Here is a 14,590-nt window from a genome sequence, read left to right as displayed (position 1 = left end):
GGGGGCTCACATCTGTGCCTGCAAGCTTCAGCATCTTCACCTCCTACCTGGAAGTGGGGGTGTGCACAGTTGGTTCTAGCCCTTGGCTACAAGGGTGATGCGTGAGGCGCCCTTGGTCATCGCAGTGTCAGAGGTCATGCGATGCAGGCTGTGGGCCTTTAAAACTGAGCTGCTCCTCCAGAGCACAGTGTACAGGCAGGAGCTTGGGAGCCAGCTCCAGCAGCAAATACTCCAGACCAGATTCCAGCAGGAGCTCAGGAAGTTTCTTTCCCAGGGAGAGAAGGGAATTGCACCTGTGGCTTACAGGGCAGCTTCAGACCCCAGCATTACTCCTGCTGTGCCTGCTGGGGGGCTCACAGCTGTGTCTGTGAAACTCAGTGTCTTCACCTCCTACCTGTAAGTGGCTGCCCCCCCGTGTGGCGAGTTAGGGGTGGAAACAGGCAGCCCAGATGTGCCTACCTTTAAGATGCAATATAGGCACAGTACAGTATTTGCTGGTGGGGCGGGAGGTGTTTGGGTAGTTTTTTTTTTTTTTTTCTTGGTCTCCACCGCTGCCTGATTGTTTACTTCTGGTTCCACATGGTATCCGGTTGATCTGTCAGTCCGTAACTCTGGTGTTTGTATCTTTGAGGTTCTACTATATTTCCAGGGAAAGTGTGAGACATTTTTGTAATAATAGGTGACAGACAAAAACTGTGTGTGTTAATATCAATGTAAAATTAAATATAAAAACACCGAAACCCAAAGGTCAGTTTCATAAAAATGATAATGGGTAGAAAACTTTGTGTGAACTAATGAACAGATGGGATTCTCACTTGTTACAATTCAAACAACAAATTTTAATATATTTATAGAAAACAAACACTTTAAAGATAACTGTCACATGTAAATTTGGGAGATGCAAATATCCTTCTGTTTTTTGTATCACAAGAAGTCCTCCACAACTTCTTGCTAGTCAGCATTTTGGATTCATTCCTTAGATGGAATATGTCCTATGGTCATTTTTCATTGTTAATAAAACCAACAATTTTAGTTTGCATTTACGAACATAAGAACAGCCATGCGGGGTCCATCTAGCCCAATATGCTGTCTTCCAACAGTGGCCAGTTCCAGGTGCATCAGAGGGAATGAACAGAACAAGTAATCATAAAGTGATCCAAATGGGCAGGGAATCAAAACCATGTTCTGAAATGTCCCTTGCCTCTGTTTGTCAGAAACTGGGAATGGGAATGGATGGATAACTTGATGATTTAAATATTGTTTGAGTTGGTGGGTTTTTTAACAAATTAAAATTGTAACCTGTTAGAGAACCACAAAACTTGTCTGAGAACATCCAAAACACTGGCGATTGATTAGCGGTTCCCATGGGCACATACAAAAACCTGGATTTCGTCCCTCAAATATGCCGCTCCTTACAGCCACCTCACCTTTTAAATTCTGTATTTATCTATGTATCTGCTGGTTATATTACAAGATCAGTGTCAGTCTTTCAGTGAATAGAAAACTCGAGGCCAGTTTTCTATTGTTAAAATTCTCATTTGTTGTTTTTTCACTTTTGAATAGAGCTGAGTGAATTTTTTTTAAGTCACTGGCTTTTTATTTTGTAATGGACCTGAACCTGTTTTGAGCAAGTTCCTGCCTTCCCAGAGATTTCAGGAAGCCTTTGATTTTATGCTGAACTCTGCAATTTCTACTTAAAACTCAGAGTGGAATGTAGTTGGTACAAACACATACAAAACAAAATAATAGTGCTAATTTCTGTCATTCTCACCACCCATGAAGTGAAATCGGTGAATTTATCTTGACTCTGTTTCTGAATTCTAATGCATAAGGCAATGATTCATTCATTACCTCCTCCATTATCCATTTTGGTTTAAAAAATCAGCCCCTAAAAGGCAACTCTCCAACTTGCATATTGATAGAAAAGGCTAATTCGATAACAGAATCATGAAGATGGTTGTGGGATTCCCCCATATCAACTGGGACCCTATTGAACCATTTAGTTTTTCAATCAGTAGTGCCTTCCAACTAAGGATTTCAAAGTACTTTGCAACAATTATCTAGTAGTCCTCACATTACCCTGAGGTGGAACAGCAGTACCTCTACTTTGTAGATGTGGAAACTGAGTTATAAAAGGTTAAGTGGCCAAGGTCACAAGGGAACTCTGTGGCAGAGCTGGGAATAGTGTTGTGGCTTATGACTAACTGTCATATTTTTACCATATATAATTATTACAGTATATCCTTCCTGGAGAATACACAACATACAAAAAGAGAAAACTGTAAAAATATTAAGGTTGCAAAGGAGTTAAGGCCCCAAACTCCAGCTTGTGCTTGAGTTAGGTGACCCAGGGTCATATGGCTGCATCAAGAAGGTGGAGCCTCTTATGAGATGGGCTGTCTGTTTACACAGAGATGAGACTGGGAGGGAAGAGGATGGTTTTCTTGCAGTAGGGCTAGAGTGATGGCTTGCCAGGACTCAAACTATCCTGGTGGAATGAGAGCAGCAGGGAGCAGAAAGAGCTGAGAAGCATAGTGGACCAGTGAGCACTCAGGTGGAGCCATGATACATGGTTGGGCCAAAAGAGGTGTCTGAGGGTTACTGGGTTCAGAGAAGAGCCAGGTGACAGCGGGAATGGGGATGGAACCTGTAACCTTGTCCAGCTAAACTTGATGTAGAAAAATAGAATGTGAATGTGTGCTGAAAGGAACATGTGAAGACTATCTGTGACTTGAATGACTAACAGAGCTGTTTGTGGTGGAACCAAATGTCTCACTACAAGAAGAGGCATGTTGATCAAAACTCCTGGGTCTGTGGGAGTTGTTTGGAGAGTTGGACTGGAAACTGAGGTGCAGACAGATGATTCAGTGGGTTATGCTGACTCTAGTAAAGTCCCGTTCAGAGCTTGAACTCTGTGTAGAATGTTGGAACAATGGTGATGCATATGCTATGTTCTGTAATGATGGAGGGTGTTGGGAATATGCCCTAAACAAACCGTTCCGTGGATACAACAAAACAGAGTTACCAGTTTTCAATAGCTTGTAACTTGTCCAAATCTGAACTGGTACCTATGAAGTCTTGATCCCAGGAGTATCTTCCTGCCAGACTTCAAGGGCCTTTGCAAGTCACAGAAACTTCAAGCTTTTTCAAAAAAGCTATTTTTGATGAAATTGTTAGGCAAGCAAACCCTAGCTTCTGCTGCTCCCCCTTTAATAATATGGAGAAACATATCTGTAAGTTAGAATTGAACTCATAGTTTTCAAATGGGAAGAGAGAAGTGGAATACATACAGAATTTTAAAATATAAAATAAGGAGAAGGTTAAGTTCTAATCTCTTGGTACACCACTGCTACCAATATCAGACTCTGGATGTATATTCCTAAGTATAAAAAATGGGATTTGACATTGATTATAAACATAATCTGCTTTCTGAAGCAAGAGATCACATCTTGGACAGTATGACAGAATTCATAGTGCTTTCAAACAATGTAATCTCTTTAACCATTACGAAAAAAAATTGGTGGCTTTATTTTCTCTGAAACCATTTATGAGCTGTAAACAGTCAGGCAAAGTCATTCACTTTGTAAATATTTGTCATTATCCTTTCTGCAGAGCACTCTGTGGAAATATCCATGCTGTAGCTCTGCAGAAACTCTGCAAAATCCTCTAATAATCCTGCAAAACTCTGCAAGGCTGTACCAAGTATGTACTTTCACATTCTGAATTTTTTTGGAGAAGCACTGGAAATTGTGACATCTATTAACTGATCAGGTGGAATAACAGTACAGTAAAAGCTGTGTTATCTCGCACTTTACCACCCAGAAAGCTCTAGAAACCAGCATTTCAGATATCCATTAGAAGTCTGGTTGGCACGGGGCTGGCAGGCTCCCTGCCTGGCTCTGTGTGGCTCCCCGGAAGTGGCGACATGTCCCTGCTACTCCTAGGTGGTGGAACAGCCATGGGGGCTCCTTGCGCTGCCTCCACCTGCCCCAAGCGCTGGCTGTGGGTGGAAGCAGCGTGCAGAGCTGCCTAGCCACGTCTCTGCCTTGGAGTAGCCGACACGTCTCCAATTGCAGGGAGCCGTCCAAGGTGAGTGCCTCCCGGATCCGGCACCCCAAGCCTCCTCTCGCATCCAAACTCCCTCCCATAGACTGTGCCCCAGCCCTGATCCCCATCCCGCATTCGAACTCACTCCCTCCATTGGTAAGTATTACTCTTAGTTAACTGGAATTTTTGACTACCCAGCATCCCCCCATTCTCCCAACATGCCGGATAACAAAGCTTTTACTGTACATGGTCTCAAACCACTCCAACAGACTAGAATAAAATACATCTTGGAAATAAAGATTTTAATGCAGTTATTAAATGAAAAATTTCCAAAAGCTGTGTGCCTAAGGCATAGACCATGAATACCAGGAGTGAAATTCTGGCCCATTTGAAATCAGTGGCAAGATCCACAAATTTCAGTTAGCCTGGGACTTCACCATTGGTCTTCTATGCATTCTGCTGTGTTCTACTATACATTCTAACATTTCCACTCATCCCTCTTTATTATGTATGTTGATGAACACATTGTTTATTGGGTATTTGGCAGTGGATGATTTACAGGCCATAATCAGTGGCAAGTATTAATATCTGGTTTGAGTAACACAGTATCTTTAGACTTTCATTTCCCCTTTCACATTTACAGCATTGACATACAATTTATTTCCTGCTGTTATGTTAGGACCTGCAAAATTGTGCACCCGATGCTGTACTGATCCACAGTAACTGGAAAACAGCTTCCCAAGAGAATTCCATAGAGCCCTCCTAGGCGGCTGCAACTGTGTTGTGTGCTAATAACATGGGTGATGATGCTTGAGACTGCTGCTGATTATAGATTGGGGTTTCTTTTGTGGTGATGGTGAAAGATTTGGTCTCAGTATTGCAGGTTTATTCTACTACCCAGGATTATTTACACATGTGGGATTGAGGCAGCTTTTGAAGAAAATGTGAGTCTATCCATAGTAGTTCTTCTAGTATTAAGCTACTTTTCTACAAAAGGGACATAGAAGAGATTGTTTTTCTCTTTTGGGCAGGTTGTTTCTAATCTTCTAAAGCTCTGCTCTGCAACCGCTCTTCTCTGCAATGGCAGCCTGGCTTCAGTGCATGATAGTAAATTTAAGTGAAATTAGATTTAACTGTTTTTATAATCTAAAGGAAAGACACATAGCAATTTGTTTGAGAAACTGCTGATGCTGCTCTCTGTGGTATTTACTGTACAATACATGGAGGAGTTATCACAAGAAAGGTCTGCTTTTGTCAATTCATTGCTTTCCTATAAACAAAACATGTGGTAAATGTGAACAGCATGTATAAACTTTTTCTGTCTTGGACTCGGTTTGGATCTTTAATTTCCTTCATTCTACATAATCCTAGATACATAATCTGGCACCATGCCATTATTCATTATTCTTTTTTTTTCTTTTTGTACTTCCCTACAGAGAACAGCTGCCTTCAGGAGTCTGTCAGTAGTGCATTAAAAGCAAAGCCAAGCCTCGGGGCTGCTGCACCTTTACGTAATTTCTGTTGTCAAGAAACAATGATATGCAACCGTTGTTTTGTTTTTCTTAATTCAGATGACTCTAATAACAAAAGCTACCTGTAACAGTTTATCTTTTCCCGCCTATTTAATGTACACACTCAATGGTGGTATCTCATTGTTAATACAACCTACACAAAGCATGTAAAATACATGATTAAATGAATAACTTGACCCAAACTGTGATTTTTAAGGTGATTGTTTCTATACTTTTTCTCAAATATGAAGCTGAATTTTTCTTTGGGCTGGTTTACGCTGTCTGTTAGTGCATGGCAAGCCAAGGAATAACCGTACAGTACTCTAGCTTTTGCTGCACAGTAACTGCCTGCATGTACCCTGCTACCATGCATTAGAAGTTTTGTAGTTCACTTTGGCATATTGCTATTTCAAACAGATCATGGAGATAAGCCATTTCTTGCAATATTTGTTTTAGTTTTACGTCGCATAGTTTATTTGAATAGCACAGTAGTAAATACACTCTGAGATTTTGATATGAGTTCCACCTTATCAATTGCACAGCAGTGAAACCACAAGACTGATTCGTAGTTTGAGGATTTATTACATAAATACACACATGTAAGCAGCCAGTATGCATGCACAGGAGTGATATACACAAAGAAGCTATGTGTGCCTATCCTACGCTCTAACACTTTAGGAATAGATGTGTTTTTTACACAGTTTTTCTTGAATTTTTCAAAGTATCATGAAGGGCATGTTGGTTCTTCATTAAACACAGCCTCCACTATATTCAACTGTGGACCAGAAGTTGATATATTCAAGGGGTGTGTGTGTGATGCACAAATCTGTGCACACACAAGTGTGAATATGCTTGTTTGAGATGGCCATTTGACTCATGCATGACTCAGTGGAGGCCACTGATTTAATGTAAGCAAAAAAGTGTTACATTCATGTAAAGTCAAAATTGGCAGAGGTGATCAGCTGATTACATCTCATTTGTTTGTTTATTGTTATTGTTTGAGAACAATCAAACATGAATTCTAAATACCAAACTTAGGTGCAACAAAAAACAAAACAATTCAGTAGGGTACTTAAGCGAGTGCCTAACTTTAAACATGTGAGTAGCTCCATTGATGTTAATGAGATTACTCTCATGATTTAAGTTAGGCATGGGCTAAGCACCTTACTGTATCAGTGCCTTGGAAAATGTCCATGTACTGTACGTAATACAAAAATAATCTGAAATAATAGAAATAAAATAGCATTTATTCTCGCATAAAAAGTTTGCTTTAAAAAGATAGGGTTGAAATTACATTTAATTGGAATCCAACTCATACACCAATTATCCAAAATAACACTTTTGGTAGAAAAATTATACACCTTTAAAAATCACCCAAACATTAAAGTCTGAAAAAGAACAGATTCCCCCTTCATTGCTCACTATAAACCTCATTCAATTTATACTGTCCACCCCAATTGAACATCAACCACTCCATGCACACATTTTATTCCATAATAGAAATATTTGGTTGATGTTTAGTGTTGAATTATTTGTTAACTATCTAAAAAGGAAATGCTACATTAAGTTATGTCAGAGTTCTATATGTTTTCTCGTAGTGTGAGATGTTGATAGAACAGAATAATAATATGGATAGTATTGGAATGATTGTTCTGCTTGTTCTGAAATGTGTGTGTTTATAGGGTGGCTTAGGTTTATGTAAATGTATGTAGATTTTGTATTCTTGAAGTAGATGCAGCCATGTATTCCATTTATGTGCCGGTGCACAGAGCACACGGGAGTTGCCTAACAGCATCCCTATAAGGCCAGGACTGCCCAGACTCACTCATTTCTTTCTCACCACCCATGGTGAGAGTTCATACTCTGTGTGGTGTTTTCACCTCACGCTTTTGGTCGTTTTCTGATCATTTTTTTTCAAGTATATAGTACTTAGTACCTTATGTAAAAATTTGTGTTTAATATAGTATTAGAGTAATTGACTGCCCTGTGCGATGCCCTCATTGTGAGTTGGGAGTGGGGGAGGCAATGAGGGCATCACAATGAGGTGCTTCTTGTCTCAGTGAAGGATGCATTAAAGACCTGTGCTCCATCTGCAAGTCGTTCACAAAGAGGACTTGTGAGATACTTGTGGCTGAAGCAGCACCTTCTTGAGCAGGCTATGAGACCTCCTTTGGCACCAAGGCCTTTGTCTGATCTGCAGTTGACTTCAAATCCAGCAAGTGATGTTGCTCTACATTTAGGCTATGGTGTTTTCCCCAAAGAAGATGGCAAGAAAGAAGTCCCATAAAACAAAATTGGGACCATTTCAGGGCTCAGGAAGACTCCTCCTCATTTACTAAGAGGAGCGCTGGTTGGCATAGTACACCATCTGGCACATAGGATGGAGCAGATCTGTCCAACCACTTCCTAGTATTGTGCCTGTACTCTCAACTCCATTACCAGCCAGGAGGTGTCCATTGAGTCTGGTACTGATGATGCCAGTGCCAATTATTTCCACATTGACAGCATACCAGGAGGCATCAGACCTGCCTTCAATCTGAGCCTGCAGGGTTTATAGGTGCAGCCACGCTTCAACCCTCCATCTGACATCCTTCTGATGCTTGCTTACCTGAGACCTGTGAAGCTCAGCCCCAGTTTGAGGGTCTGCAGCTGAAATCCTTTTTGCCAGTCCCAGAGCAGCTGATTGGCCTGCTGGCCCTCCTTAAGCCAGTAGCAGGAAAAGGTAGCTGTCTGAACAAATTGACTCCACTCTGTTCTGGACTCTGTGCCCTGTTCTGCTCTCCTGTCTTGATTTCCTGGCATCTGACTTTTGGTTCTGACCCTCCAGTTTGTCTCCTGACTCTGACCTCCTGCTATCCTGACCCCGCTGACTCCTATTCAGGAAAGGGGTTGGAATGGGGGCTGAGAAGGGGTGGGAAGAGGTGCGGCAGGGGCGGGGCCTCACGGAAGGGGTGGAGTGTGGGCGGGGACAGTCAGTGGTGTGGCTCTCGGGCCAATGTACTAGTCCTCATGTGGCCCTCATGGTCATTTGAGTTTGAGACCCCTGGTATAAATCCACACTTAATGACAAAAAGTCCAAGAGGATGGACTTGATGGCAAGAAAGATTTATACTTCTTCTTCCCTGCAGATGTGCTTTGTGAACCAGCAGGTATTGCATTCTACATAGGACTTTGTTAATTGGGTGGCCATATCTAAACTTGTGGATAAGTTGCCAGAAGCCTCAGCGAAGAGTTTAGGGAATTAATTTTACAAGGCTTATATGATGGCCAAGACCTCATTGCATGGGTTCTGGATGTGGCGGATGCCTCATCCAGAATTAAGAATTGGTTGTGACAATGAGGAGGGCCTCATTGCTGTAGTATTTAGGCATTGCTCCCAAAGTGCAGCAGACAACTGAAGATTTACTTTTTGATGGACGAGTTTTGTTTTCAGAAAAAAAAGATGAAACACTGCACTCTTTTAGAGACTCCTGAGCTACTTTGTGTTCTTTGGGAGTATATACCCCAGCTGTGAAGAAACGCCACGAATAGGAGCAACCACAGCAATACCGCTTGCAGAATTTCTTTGGATAGTCCTCCCTTCCTGTAAGGCAGTGGGGCTACTCCAGGAATGGCCACAGATCCCAGAGGAGAATGTCCTCTGGTTCTGGGTTTAACCAGCTGGCCTCCCCCATCCCCCCCACACCCCATCCACTGGCATTCAGGAAGGGCCCATTTTGACTCGTGTCCTGGACAGGAGTGGTGACCTCTCCTTCTCTGTCCCTTCTTGGGGGACTGGCTGGCTCATTTTTGCTTGGGACTCAATTACCATGAACAACCTGGATTCTAAGCACCGCCAGATTGGGTTATGCCATACAGTTCCTCTCCATCCGTCCTCTCTACCCCCCCATACCCCATTCCTCTTCGGGGACCCCTCTTACAAGATTCTGCTTCTCAAGCAGGTTCAGTCTCCAGTGACATTGGGGGCTGTAGAGAAGGTCCGCCTTCAGCATTGGGGATGGGAGTTCTACTCCTGGTATTTCCTGATCCCAAAGCCCAGGGGAGGGATAAGAACTATCCTTGATCTCCGTGATTTCAACAGATACATCAGATACATCACCCTAACAACTATCCTCCTTAGCTTTAAATCATGGCGACTGGTTTGCTGCCCTGGACCTTCAGGATGCTTATTTCCACGTAGCAATCCTTCTTAGTTTCAGGCAGTTACTCATGCTCGTCATGGCTGGCCAGCACTAGCAGGACACTTTGCAGCCTTTCAGTCTGTCTTGCACCTCCTGGATTTTATCAAGTGTATGATTATGATAACAGCATACCTCAGGAAGAGGGGAATTCATATCTTCCTGCATCTGGATGAGGGAAAAGTCCAGAGAAGAAGTCCTCTGTCATGTTCACTTCACGCTATGCCTACTTGATCATCTAGGCCTAAACAGTGGGAAGTCAGCACTGGTTCCAACTCAAAGAATTGAGTTAATTGTGACCCTGCTAAACTTAAGCTCAAGAGCATTTCTACTGGCTGAGCAATTCCAGTCAATTTGCCACCTGTGTCTGGAGCTGCAGTCTTAAGCCTAAACCACAGCTGGGTAGGCCATATGATTGTGTGAACACAAGTAGTCCAATATGCCAGGCTGTGCTTGCATCCTCTTCAGATGTGGCTAAAGTCAGTCTATCATCTGATTCGTCATCCCTTGCACAGGTCCAACTTCCCCGCCAGTCCTGGACTCCCTACTGTGACAGACAATTTACAATGTATGCGAGGGCATTCCTTTCAGTCAGTTCCCACCAGCCAGGACTATGGTCACCGATGGCTCCTTACTAGGTGAGGGACAGAATCTGGGATCTCTGACAGTTCAAGGCCTGTGGTCAGAACAGATCTTTGAGCTTCATGCCATCTAGAATGCTTGTTAGATCTTTGATGATCACAGCAGGAACTTAGTTTTCATACTCTCCGACAATACCACTGTAGTGTGTTATGTGAACAGACCAGGGGGAGTAGACGCCAGTGTGCTGCAACAAGAAGCAATCAGGACTTCCTTTCTTGTTTCAGGGAAAATATTATCTCTTGGCTAATCATTTACTGGGGAATCAGAATCACCTGGAGGTTCACCTCAGCAGAAATTTCCACCTGAATCACTAGTGGTCTCTGAAGCCCCGTGTCCTGCAGACCATTTTTCAGTTTGGGGAATCCTGATGATTGACCTGTTCCCCATGAGAGATGACAAGAAAAGCTGTTGTTTTGCTCCTGAAGAGTTCTCAGTCCAAGCTCCTTGACTGATGCTTTTCGCTTGAGCTGAGAATCAGCACTACTGTATGGTTTCCCCTCCCATTCTGCTCATCCCACAGGCATTTCTCAAGTTGAACTTGCTCTTTCTCATTGCTCCATCATGGCTCAGGCAATGTTGGTTCTCCAGTTCCTCATGTTATCAGTTAAGCTCCTGTATCCCTTCCTCTTTTACCCCAACTTCCCGATTCACTGTCCCAGTCAGGTTTTGCATTCAGCTCTCTGCAATCTCACAATGTGGAAGCTGCATGGTTTGATGAGGAAGAGCTTCTGAACATCATTCCTATCTGGCAAATCTTGCTTAATAATAGGGTGCTCTTATTGGGCCTGATCGCAAGTTACCTTGGCCTGTTATTACAGAATAGTCCGGGTGGAGCTAGTAGTGAGCTGTCTTTGACTGGCCGGGCTGGCTTGCAGCCACTCCAACTGGATAAAGAAGTGAAGAGATAAGCAAGGCCCAAGAGTGTTAAGTGTGGGAATAGAAAGCAATAGTGTTTCCTGCCAGAGCCTGCTTGTGGATGTGTATGCCCCCGAGAAAGAGGTGATGATAAAAATGGCTATGAGAATTGCTTTAGACGAACAGTCTCACCTGCGGACCTTGGCCATGTGGGTGCCCAGGAACTCCCCATGCTGGAGCAGTGCCTGCTTTGAGCCCTCAAGGACAAGCTGGAGGGTCCAGGATTGTCTGTAGCAGAAGGGGCATAAGCATTGATTCTTGCTTGCCTGCTTGCGTGCTGGAAAGCATGTATTTAGTAACGCGTGAAGGCTGGGTAGCTTATTGTATTTTGGCAATAAAACCGGTTATACTTACATCTGGTGTGGCTTCATTGAGTGTATCCGAGCCCCCTTTTGGCATGGCAGCTCTCGATCACAGCAGCCTATTCAGCCAAGTGGAAGTGGTTCTCAAAGATGGGCAGTGTAGCTTTTGTGAAAAGAGACCATTAAGATCATCTGGTCTGACCTTCTGCAAAACACAGACCAGATTATTTTATTCAGTAGTTCATGAGTGATGAAGAGTTGAATGGCAATATGGAATTGTCTATTCATTCATAGAGTTTAAGGCCCGCAGGGACCACTAGATCATCTAAACTGACCTCCTATATATATCACAGGCCACCACCACCACCCAGCATCTGAGCACTTAACCCAACAACCAAAATTAGACCAAAGTATTATGACCTATAGAAGAGTAGACTATTATGTGTCACAGGCAGAGAATGGGAGGGAGCAAGGTGCACCAATGCCTGAGGCCCCCACAAAGGCAGGGAGATGATTAAGTGAACTACCCAGATAAGCTGGGCAATAATAATTTCCTCATTATTTTTTAAAGGTTTAGAAGTTTTGTAAACTGTATAATATTTTTGCAAGGGTACTATATATTGATTCCCATAAAATTCACGTTCAACCTTAACTGTGTTTTAATGACCGGGTGGGGGGAATAGGATGTAACTTCTCATATAAATTATAGTTCATGATGCCACTCATGCCTGTTGCACCAGAATTTTCATGAGGCATATGAAATTTCACTAATTCTTGCCAGCAGACATTCTGTAGAAAGGTTTTTGCCTGTGGAATTGGGGGAAGAAAGCTACATTTGTAGAACCCTACTCCAGAAAGAGAGCAATAGTTAAGGTGTGTGTGTGTGTGTGTGTGTGTGTGTGTGAGTGAGTGTGTAGGTGGTGTTGGGGTTTTTGGTTGGTTGCGTCTTTTTTTCTTCATTATTCACTGCTGTCTTGTTTCCCTTTCTTGTGAGCTTTTGTCTCACTATAAATGGCAACACTGGGCATAATAACCCATGCATTCCCCCCACATTTTACTATACTTACTTTTCATGTTGTCCCTTATGAATCGTACTTCAACACTATTTTTAAACCAGTATGCATATAGTAGGTGATGTGGCTGTTTTCTTTCAATTTTCCTCCTCTGGCAGTCTTTTCTCAGTAATTATTCGAAGAATATAAATTGGCACTGACCTCCTTTCTTTCTCCGCAGCCCTTTCTTTTAAATACTCCGTATAGTCCTACTATATGAGTACTGTTGGTAAGCAGATAAAGCAGACTTGTCCGAGAAAAAAAAGATACTCTAAAATGTGAATTAAATAATGACCATGAGTCAAAGTAATTTTCCTTTTGATGATAGCTGCCTTATTCATGGATGAATGTTTCCAAGGATTACTTTTTCTGTTAAAATAGAGCAAAATTTGTCAATATGTTTTTCATGTATGATGTTAAACGTGAATCTCCTGATTTTTAATACAAAACATCTGAGAGAATTTCACTTGAAAGGCTTACGTAAAATAAACTACATGTTGTTCTAGTATGCCATTAAGCTTTTGTCTCCATTAAGAAACTTCAATAATCAATACCTCTTTATAAGCTTTATTTATAAAATAATTTTTTCTAAGGATTATGATATAATTCCCTTTCTGTAACATACTTTTACATTAGTTTTAGAATTAAAGGATTCTGGTACTCTCAATTACATTTTATCTAGAACAAATTTTCAGAACATAGCTGAGAAAGAAGCTTGCAACTTAAAATGGTATTTTTTCCCCCACAGATGGAAAGGTTGAAGTGACAAAAGAAGGCGTGAAACTGTGTACCATGGGACCTGGCAAAGTATTTGGGGAGCTAGCCATCCTTTACAATTGCACCCGGACAGCAACCGTCAAAAGTAAGACAATTTTAGAATTTGAAAGCTTCTGAATATTTACACAGCTATTAATGTTTGACTTGAGTACGCTTAGATCAGTTATCAGTTTCATAGGGGGTTCTTGACTGAAAAACATTATTAAAATATTTCAGTTTTATTAATTCAGTCCCCTTTCTCCAAATTTTGGATATTGTAGCATGAATATGTTGTACCCTGGTATGTGTTTCATTCTTTGCATTTCAGCAGAGTTGAGGTTTTCTTTGCTGGAAGGACTTTATAAAAAAGAAAAGCCAAGTTTCTAACTTCTTAAGTTGTGTTGTATCTGCAATACATTTTCCTCCACTCAAGCTCTTTAAACTCATGAAAATGAAAGAATATTTTCCCATATGAAACAAAAGGAACTTCAGTAACCAGGTTGTCACCGAAGTATAATGAACTCTCCCTCTTCTGTATGTTGGAGAGGCTGATGGCAGCTAATAGATATAAACTGTTTTGGCATCGTCCACTTTATCATTCCATTGTTTCACTTTCTACTTCTGCTAGGAAAGTCCAACAACGAGCTTCACTGACAGTGATTTCATTTGTTTGGTTTGAACCCCCTGATGAAGCTGCTTATTTTATGCATTAATTTAAGTCTTTTTATGATGATTATTGAGTGCACTATGAGTTTGAAGAAGAAAGGAAGAAAATGTCTCACTTGTGCATGACATTCAGCTCCGACTTTGTTCTAGTAGAAACATCCCACATTTGTGTTGTGACTTACGTTAGCTCATACAAAAGTGCAGCCTGTGGCTAATTCAGTGCCTTTTCTTGCTACATTCTGAGGGTTAAGCAGGGGCCCCAAGGATCAGAAGTTTGATAACGAAGAGTCTGGCTAGGAGGGCAAAGACTGAGATAATCATACCATATGACTTCAGGTCTTGAAAACGTGGGTAGTTCTCTTTCTAAGGTTACCATAGGATTTAGTATCTCCGTAGTCTCCCATTGCACTCCAGACCTCCCATTGCACTCCAAGACACATTCTCAGCCAACACACCACAGTGTGGAGCCAAACGTGGCTTTGGTATTGATATGGACACAGAATGGCACGTTCCTGTCTTTA

General features: G+C 42.0%; 1 protein-coding gene across 3 annotated transcripts in view; it reads left to right on the top strand.

Annotated features, from left to right (window-relative positions):
- PRKG1 (protein kinase cGMP-dependent 1) overlaps positions 1 to 14,590 on the top strand; it is an 891,251-nt gene that overhangs the window by 340,057 nt on the left and 536,604 nt on the right. For all 3 annotated transcript variants that reach the window (XM_048859225.2, XM_048859224.2, XM_048859227.2), the window contains one exon: positions 13,396 to 13,509. In XM_048859225.2, coding sequence (XP_048715182.1) covers positions 13,396 to 13,509 — 114 coding nt within the window. The remainder of the gene's footprint in view (positions 1 to 13,395; positions 13,510 to 14,590) is intronic.

Source organism: Caretta caretta, chromosome 7, assembly GCF_965140235.1.
Source record: "Caretta caretta isolate rCarCar2 chromosome 7, rCarCar1.hap1, whole genome shotgun sequence".
Lineage (NCBI taxonomy): Eukaryota > Metazoa > Chordata > Testudines > Cheloniidae > Caretta > Caretta caretta.
This window is presented reverse-complemented; position numbering and strand designations above follow the sequence as displayed.